Here is a 9,798-nt window from a genome sequence, read left to right as displayed (position 1 = left end):
GATAATAATGAGCACACCATAACCACCACCATCCAATATCCTTGCAAGCATACTTGATCGCAATAGATTGACAGGACCTAATTTATCTGATTGGCTAAGAAATTTGAAACTTGTCCTGAACCTTGAACATATGGGATATGTTCCAGACTCAAATGTTCCTGGTCCCTTACCTCCAGAGGCCACTCAAGAGGAACATGAAACGTTGGACAAGTGGAAGGAGCATGATATGAGGGCTAAGTGTTACATGCTTGCTTCTATAAGTAATGAGTTACAGAAGCAGCATGAGAACATGCAGAGTGCGAGTGAGATCCTCCTTCACCTACAAGAGTTATATGGTGAACACAGCAGGAATGCTAGGTATGAGATATCTAGGGAGCTATTCCACTTGAGGATGTCTGAGGGACAGAATGTTGGGGATCATGTCCACAAGATGATTAGGCTGATTGAGCAGCTGGAACATCTTGGCTTTAACATGGATTTCCAACTGCAGACAGATTTGATCCTTCAGTCCCTACCTGAGACATTTAGGAATTTTGTGACAAATTTCCATATGACTAAACAGGAATGCACCTTGGCTATTTTACTCAACATGTTGGTTATTGCCCAAAAGAATATGCCGAGCAATAAAGGAGAAGAGGTAGCTTTGATTGCATCTTCTTTTGCTGGAAAGTCTAACAAGAAGAAGGGAAATTAGAAAAAGAGACCTCAAGTTCTAGGATCTTCCAAAAAGATAGCCAAACAGAAAAACAAAGATAAAAGCTGACAAAGGCAAAGGAAAGTGTTTCCACTGCCAGTAGGATGGGTACTGGGAAGGGAATTGTCCAGAGTATAGCAATCCAAAAGAATGCAATGCCATGATGAAAATCAACTCAAGTTCAAAATATATTTGGCAGTTAAGATTAGGTCATGTTGCAGAAGATAGGATTGCAAAACTGGAGAAAATGGGGATTTTATCCTCATTGGGCTCTGAGCTTACTCCAACTTGTGAATCCTGCCTTCAGGGCAAAATGACTAGATCACCCTTTATTGGACAAGGACTAAGAGCTGAAAATATTTAGGAACTAATACATAGTGATGTATGTGGCCCATTTAGAGAAATGGCTAGAGGTGATTTTCATTACTTTATTACCTTTACTGATGATAAATCAAGGTTTGGGTATTTGTATTTGATGAAATACAAACATGAATCCTTTGAAAAGTTCAAATAATTTAAATCTGAAGTAGAAAATTAAACAGGAAAAAGTATTAAAGCTCTTCGATCAGATCGTGGAGGTGAATACTTGAGTACTGAATTTGATGAATACTTGAGAGAGCATGGCATTGTTTCCAGCTGACTCCTCCAAGAACATCACAGCTGAATGGTATATCTGAAAGGAGAAATCGTACCCTATTGGATATGGTACGTACTATGATGAGTTATACTGATATGCCAATCTCTTTTTGGGGATTTGCATTAGAATCAGCTTTGTATATTCTGAATAGGATTCTAACAAAATCAATATCTTTCACACCTTATGAGATATGGCATGGGAGAAAACCAAGTCTTAAGTATGTTAAGATTTGGGGTTATCCAGCTTATACCAAAAAGTTGAACACTGATAAATTGGAAACCAGGTCAGAAAAGGGTCGATTTGTTGGATATCAAAAAGATTGTTTTGGATATTATTTGCCTACATCACAAAAGGTTGTGATAAGTAGAGATGCCACATTTTTTGAACAACAGTTTGTTCAAGAAGGAGGCAAAGGAAGGCAAATAGAGTTGGAATTGGAGAATTCTGATAAACCAACATATCAGATGGATATAGATCCATCTAGTCAACCTACACCTATTGATGAAACATCTACAGTTGTTCCTCGTAGAACAACCAGGGTATCTCACCCACCAGTGAGATATGGTTTCCTTCATGAAGAAAAACAAGAGTTGTCTACTCATGAAGAAGTAGATCATGGCGATGATCCACTTACCTATGAAGAAGCTATATCAGATATAGACTCTTCAAAATGGATTGATGCTATGAAATCCAAGATTGATTCCATGTATAAGAATCAAGTTTGGGATCTTGTTAACCCACCTGAAGGTATTGTACCTATAGGAAACAAATGGGTTTTCAAGAAGAAAATTGGTTCTGATGGAAAGGTAGAGACCTATAAAGCAAGGCTAGTAGCTTAAAGGTTTCGCCAAAGGCAAGGAATCGACTATGAGGAGACTTTCTCGCCTGTTGCCATGCTTAAATCAATTAGGATTCTATTAGCAATAGCTGCATACTATGGTTATGAGATTTGGCAGATGGATGTCAAAATAGCTTTTCTCAATGGATACATTGAAGAAAACATTTTCATGGAACAACCTAGGGGTTTTGAATCCCAAGATGATTCCAAAGTGCGCAAGCTAAAGCGATCCATTTATGGGTTGAAACAAGCTTTGAGGAGTTGGGACATCTGTTTTGATGAAGCCATTAAGTCATTTGGTTTTATCAAAAATGAAGATGAGCCATGTGTATATAAGAAGGTTAGTGATAGTGCTATCACTTTCCTTGTCTTATATGTGGATAATAGTTTGTTAATAGGTAATGACACAGGTATGTTGACAACTATAAAAGGTATAGTTGTCAAATACATTCTCCATGAAAGACTAAAGGGAGGCAACCTATATTCTTGGGATTCACATCTATAGAGATAGAGCAAAAAGAATAATTGTTTTATCCCAAAGTTATACTTGGAAAAGGTGTTAAAGAGGTTTAACATGCATTGATTCCAAGAGAGGATTATTACCAGTGAGACATGGTATCTACCTTTCTAAAGAGACGTCTACAAAGACACCTAAAGAAAGAGATAAAATGGCCAGGATTCCATATGCTTCTGCTATTAGAAGTTTGATGTATGCAATATTGTGTACTAGGCCGGATATTGCATATGCTGTTAATTTAACTAACAGGTATCAATCCAATCCAGGTTTGGAATACTGGATAGCTGTCAAGAATATCCTTAAGCACTTGAGAAGAACTAAGGATTTATTCTTAATATATGGAGGTGGAGACTTGCAATTGGATAGTTATACTGATTCTGATTTCCAATCAGATGTCGATGATAGAAAGTCTACCTCTGGGTATGTGTTCATTTGTAATGGAGGTACAGTTAGTTGGAAGAGTTCCAAATAGAGTATGACTGCAAATTCCACTACTGAGACTGAGTATATTGCTGCATCAGATGCTGTAAAAGAAGCTGTTTTGATATAAAAAAAACCCCGGTCTCATTAGAAATCTAAACACATAGAAAGGCGCTACCGCATTATCAGAGAGATAATTGGGCAAGGCGATACAGCCATGCAGAAAATAGCATCAGCTGAAAATCCAGCTGATTCGTTCACTAAGCCTTTATCAAAAGCTCAGTTAGACCGACATCTTGAGAAGATGGGTCTAAGATATTATAATGAATAGCTCTAGTGCTAGTGGGAGATTGTTAGTAGTATGCCCTAGAGCATATCATTTAGTATGTATATTGTACATGTTTTATTAATAAAAGGCATTTTCACTTTTCTGTTTACATAATATATTTATGTGTAATAGAAAAGGTCCATTGATATTTTGTTAGAAATTCTATTCTTAAGTTGTTAAGAATATGAGTGACAGTATTTCTAGCACAAAGTATCATAAATAGGTTCACAATCGAGAATACTTCACAATAAGGATATGACTTATCCAGAAAGATTGTATTCATATTTGTTCCCAAGTTATTTATATGAGATATAAATAAGATGGAATGGTGAGTCTCATGCCATATAACAAACATGATAGGTACTTATACATGATAAGTAGGTCAAACCAGTGACATTTATGACAAGCACATGGAGTTTACTCTTGTCAATGTATTGTTATAAATCATATCAGTGCATATAATCTTTAGACCTGAGATGGCACGGTTATCTTGTATATAAGTGGTTTGAGTTTGATACTGCTTTCATACTTGTACTGTGTATGGATATATGGGCATGTATTAGCTCCTACTAGTTATATATGGAGGTAGGTGTTGATCAAGATGGAATCTGTTCCTCTAAGTAAATAGGGATAAAATCCTATGTTCATTTAATTGTTCTTGATGTTTCAAGTTCCTGGCCAGGACAGATAGATTTATTCAGAAAAGAGTTTCTGATGAGAAAATCTTTTTAATCAAGAATTGGAATTAAAAAAGAACATAATATTCATAGCAAATGGGATTTGACATAGACCATGACTCCAGCTCGAATTAGGATTTTGTAACAGAGAGATTCTAGTGCATGGTAACATATGATTATAAGTTCATTTAAGGTAAACCTTATTACTGATTGGGTAGCCATGTCACGCTATGCTAGGTGTTAACCATGGTCTATGAGGTGCATAAAATGATTTAGAGAAATCATTTATGGTAAGAAAGAGTTCTGATGATATTAAGAGTTGATATCATGTCTCATTGCCAATTAGTGATGAGCCTAGTAAGTCACACACATACACAAGTAATCACCAAATTAAATATGATTTAATTAATTAATTAAAGAGTTTAATTGATTAATTAAATAGGTTTGGTTTACAATTAGATTGCAAAGTCCCTAGCATGGCTTGAAACTAAATCTAGGTTATTGGATGTATAGTATAAGTTAAATTTATATTTAAAGTGTTTAAATATGAATTTAATTAATGAGAAATTAATTAATAGAGATTAATTAATTAATTTATATTTGATATAAATTGATTAAAATAAGAGAAATAATTATTTTAGGTTGAGAACTCAAAATTAAGACACAGGGGTATTTTGGTCATTTCACAGGGTGACATGTGGCACCATGAGATGGTGACACATGGCACTACACATAAGCTTGCCATATGTCTTTTAATCATGTAAGATGATTAAAATCAAGATTAAATATAGGTTTGACACTTGGCACAATGTGATTGGGTCAATTAAACCTAGAGCCAATCAGAAGGTGACATGTGGCAAGGGTTTTAAGTGATGACCTAGCTATATAAGTGTTGTTATGAAAGAGTGAAACGTGTGGGCTGCTATTCTCTCTTTGTCTCGCCACCCTTGGCTGCCCTCTCCTCTCTTTTTCTTCATCTCTCATCAATTCAAAGAGATTAGCAAATAATCTCTTGAATTAAAAATACTAGAAATTGTTTCTAGTGTCTTGTTTACATCTGTAATCTCTCAAAAGGCAAAACTTGATTTTCTAATTCATAGAAAAAGCTTTAGAAGCTGTTCAAGGGCTACCATAGGTGATCTTGGTGTGGACAAGCTAGAGGAACAACATCTGGTGTCCTAAAGACACATCCCAAATGTGCCAAAAACACTGCAGTGCATCAAAAGGTTAGTGCACTTGTTCTTGATCTATTTTAGGGTTCTTAAAATTAATCTAATTAATTCTAAAATCTTAAATGGCAAATGTAGATCCAAAAACATATTAAAAGAGTTTTAATATGCTGTTTATCATTGAAATCAAATAGATAAAAATAAATCTTGCATTATGCATATGACCCTAGGTAAAAAAATTTTGAATTCAATGATATAAACTTGTATTTTTCATGCTTCCGCTCCTTCATTAGCACTATGCCTTCCTAAGAAAAAAAGAAACCAATTGCCTTCTTTAGTGAGAAGCTGAGCGAGCTTAGGAGAAAGTGATATGCTTATGATAAAGAATTTTATGTAGTTATAAGGGCTTGAAAGACATGGGAGCACTATTTTATTGCGAAAGAATTTATATTCTATATCGATCACCAAGCATTGAAGTTCCTAGGAAGCCAAAAGCAAATTAGGAATGATATGCATCTAGGTGGTCAGCTTTTGTGGATATATTCCCATACAAGTTGATTCACAAACTAGGGCAACACAATGTAGTAGCTGATGCTTTAAGTTGAAGGATGGCCTTGATTAAAACCCTTAGTGTGGAGATTGAGGGATTTGAGCATTTGAAAGATTTATATGTGGATGATAAGGATTTTAAAGAAGTATGGGGGAAATGCATGTTAAACCAATCCCATAATGATTATTTTATGCATGATGGCTATCTCATGAAAGGTGGACAACTTTGTCCTCCTCGTACATCTATTCATGAGAAAGACATTAGGGATTTGCATGGAAGCGGCTTAACAGGACATCTTGGAAGGGATAAGACCATTGAAACTATGAAAAGTAGATACTATTAGCCTAAATTAAGGAGGGATATGATTCACATTGTTTCTAGATGTTATGTGTGTCAAACATGCAAAGGACAAACACAAAATATAGGCCTTTACATGCCTTTGCCCTTGCCAAATGCCATATGGGAGGACCTATCGATGGACTTCATGTTAGGTTTACCACGAACTCAATAAGGTATGGATTCACTTTTTGTTGTTGCTGATAGGTTCTCTAAAATGGCACATTTCTTACCTTGCAAGAAGACAGCAGATGCAACTTTTACAGCCAAACTATTTTTTAGGGAGTTTGTACGCTTGCATGGAGTGCCAAAGACCATCACATCTGATTATGACACCAAGTTCTTAAGTCACTTTTGGATCAGTTTATGGAAATTATTTGATTCTTCATTAAAGATTAGTGGCACATTGCATCCCCAAACTGATAGTCAAACAGAAGTGGTGAATAAAACGTTAGGGAATTTGATAAGATGCATTTGTAAGGATAGACCAAAGTAGTGGGACTTTGCCATAGCACAAGCTAAATTTGCTTACAACAATGTTGTCCATATTGCTATGGGAAGGACTCCATTCTCTATCATGTACACTAAGGTTCCTAATCATGCCTTAGACTTGGTAAAGCTTCCAAAGGTTCTAGGTTTGAGTGCAGCTGCAAGAATCTTGCTGAACAAGTGTAATCGGTTCAAGAGGATGTGAAGAAAAGGCTTGAGAAAGTTAATGCAAAGTATAAAGAAGCTATGAATAGACATAGAAGATTCAAAGTATTTGAGGTGGGAGATGTAGTCATGGTGTTTATGAGCAAAGCAAGGATTGTTGGGGGGACACCATATGCTTAAACAAAGGAAATATGGTCCATTTAAGATCGCTAAGAAGATCGATGGCAATGCGTATATTGTTGATCTTTCGTATTGGATGGGAACATTTCCAATACCTTTAATGCGGTTGATTTGTACTCATAACTACCTGATTGTGCAATTGAATATCTAAAAACTAGCTCGAGGAAGAGTCTTTTTTCAAGTGGGGTGAATGATGTGGAAAATTTATTTAATTTTATTTTATTTTAATAGAAATATTTATTAGTTATTCAATTTCAATTAGAATTAGTTATTTTCTTACTTTATCTAGATTCCCTATTATATTTATATTTATCTAAAACTTATAGATAATAGTTTTTTTATTTTAATTAGTTTAGGACTATCAAACCCTATAAATCCCCTCCATTATATTCAGATTTTGTAACTTTGTTTATTTTTGCAATTTTCAATAAAACTTATTTGCTTACTTTTATCTCTTTCTTCTTGAAATTTTAGATTAAACCTTTGTTGTTTTTTTGGAGATTTGTTCTTGTGACAATCTCTATATGCTACACATTGCATCATTTTTCAAATCAAATAAATTAGTTTTTTATTTTTTATTCTGTTAATAAATTGGTCTCTTTACTCAAATTTCACCTAATTTATTATTAATTATAGTAAAAATATCAAAATACCCTAAGGTATATTTTATTTCTGAAACAATTAAGTTTAAGGTTTTAAGTTCATACATTGCCAATATTCATACATTGATGACCTTAAGTTCTTCTAACAAAGCATTTAAATCAGAGAAAGATGATCCTCCGTCTTCAACAGCCTTCCTTGCCATTTCTTTAAGTTCCTTTGCTCTGTTTTTCATCACCTCACATTCTTCACCAACCATCACCAGAGTCACTGCCTTCTCTATATCTTCCATTCTAATTAGAATCTTCTTTTCATGTCTAGACCATTCCTGGGAACCAACACCGATTCCAACTTTCAGAACCTCTGTAACTAGCTTTTCATTGAAGAATTGTTCTGCATATAATGGCCATGTGACCATTGGAACCCCAGCAGCTACAGCTTCCAATGTTGAGTTCCATCCACAGTGAGTCATAAATCCTCCAGTGGCTTCATGATCCAGGATCAACACTTGTGGTGCCCATCCCCTTATTATCAAACCTTTCCCTTCCATCCTCTTCTCAAATCCTTCTGGTAGAAATTTGTCTTCTTTTTTCACAACCCAAATGAAGTTCTGTCCTGAAGCTTCAAGAGCCCTGGCAAGCTCAAGCAATTGAGGACATGAAAAATTGAACATGCTTCCGAAACATATGTACAGAACTGAGTTGGGTTTCTTTAAATCTAGCCATTTCAAACATTCATGTTCATCAATGGAGGTTTTGTCTCCTCTTTGTACTTCATCTTCAGTATCCTTGTTACAGAAAGAGAGCGGGCCAATTAGCCATGCCTTCCTTCCTATGACCTTCCTGTAGTGTTCTAAGTATGCTGGTTCAAGCTCATAGAAACTATTTATCAGGACTCCATAGCTTTTCACCTCTGATTGGATAATTTGATCCTTGTGTTCTGTAAGCTCATTTTTCTCTCTAATATAATCTGGCAACTGTAATCTTGTCAACTTGATCTGGTTAGGCAGGCCAAGCACTGTGAAAGGATCAAAATCAGATGCTAGGCCTTTGTGGGTCTTATAGCGTCTCAATGAATCAAACACACAAAGGGCAAAAGTGCTTATTCCGTAGAAAACCAGCCTTGGAATTCCAAATTTGCTTGCAACATCTGTAGCCCATGGAAACATCATGTCTGCCACAAGACAATTGGGATGACAATCTTTCAGGACATTTTCAAGTGGGTTTTGAAGCAGGCTAATAGCCTTGTAGAACTTTGGAATCATTTCTGGTGTATTGATGGAACTTGCATTTTCACAACCTTCTGGTAGCCCAACCTCTGCAGAAGGGAAATTCATTAGCTGAATAAAGATTTCAAAACCCAATTGCCTATCTCTTTCAATTGCCTTAGAGAAGAAAGGCACATTAGAGGGAGTAGTAATAATGGTTGCCTTCAACCCATGCCTAGCAAATAGCCTGGCCATGCCCATGGTTGGGATCATGTGACCATAGGCCATAAATGGGAACAATGCAATATGAAGCTGTGAATCCATGGAAAGGTTAAAACAAGGTTGGGAATTTGAAAGGCAAAAGGATTGTAGAGGGAATGAAAGAATGCTGGGTAGTTGATATTGCTTGTTTGTAAATTTTTATAATTTCACATTATAATAAACTGAGCCAATCATGCTTATGCATGTGATTGAGACATTGAGGGAGAGAAAGAAGCTTCCTCACTCTCTGTATATATAAACAGTGGAGGTAAATCTAAAATTTTATGAAATAAAATACTATTAAAGTGAAATATCTTAAAAAAATGGATGGAATCAATGTAGACAAGATTACTTTAGAAGCAAAAACAAAATTTAATAGAGCAAACTTAAAATTTTAATGGAGTAAAATATTTAAAGAATGGTGTGTTAGTAGGGTAAGATTATTTTAGAATAAATTTAAAAATTTAGAAGAGAATTTCTAAAAAATAAAGAGAGAATTTGTGTATAATCTAATATTTTAAAATTAAAATTTTAATCAACAACACAAGAACTAACCAACTTTTCCATATACGCCTTGAAATTGCATTCAAGCGCCAAAAAGTAGAATTTTACGTAAGCATTTGGGAATCGGTTTTTGCATGTTTTACTACTAAATTTCTCATCATCATCCTTTTGTTTATTATATACTAATAATGCTCTTTTATTTGGTCAAATTTCTTGGAGCCCAAGA

At 35.1% G+C, this 9,798-nt stretch overlaps 1 protein-coding gene across 1 annotated transcript; it reads right to left on the bottom strand.

Annotated features, from left to right (window-relative positions):
- Positions 1 to 7,718: 7,718 nt before the first annotated feature.
- LOC110670101 (scopoletin glucosyltransferase-like) lies at positions 7,719 to 9,273 on the bottom strand. Its single transcript, XM_021832041.2, has one exon. The coding sequence runs from the start codon at positions 9,129 to 9,131 to the stop codon at positions 7,719 to 7,721; it is 1,413 nt and encodes a 470-aa protein (XP_021687733.2). The 5' UTR covers positions 9,132 to 9,273.
- Positions 9,274 to 9,798: the final 525 nt, after the last annotated feature.

The sequence above is a fragment of the Hevea brasiliensis genome, chromosome 8 (genome assembly GCF_030052815.1).
Source record: "Hevea brasiliensis isolate MT/VB/25A 57/8 chromosome 8, ASM3005281v1, whole genome shotgun sequence".
NCBI lineage: Eukaryota > Viridiplantae > Streptophyta > Magnoliopsida > Malpighiales > Euphorbiaceae > Hevea > Hevea brasiliensis.
Note: the sequence above shows the minus strand (reverse complement) of the source record. Positions and strands in the feature narration are given on the sequence as shown.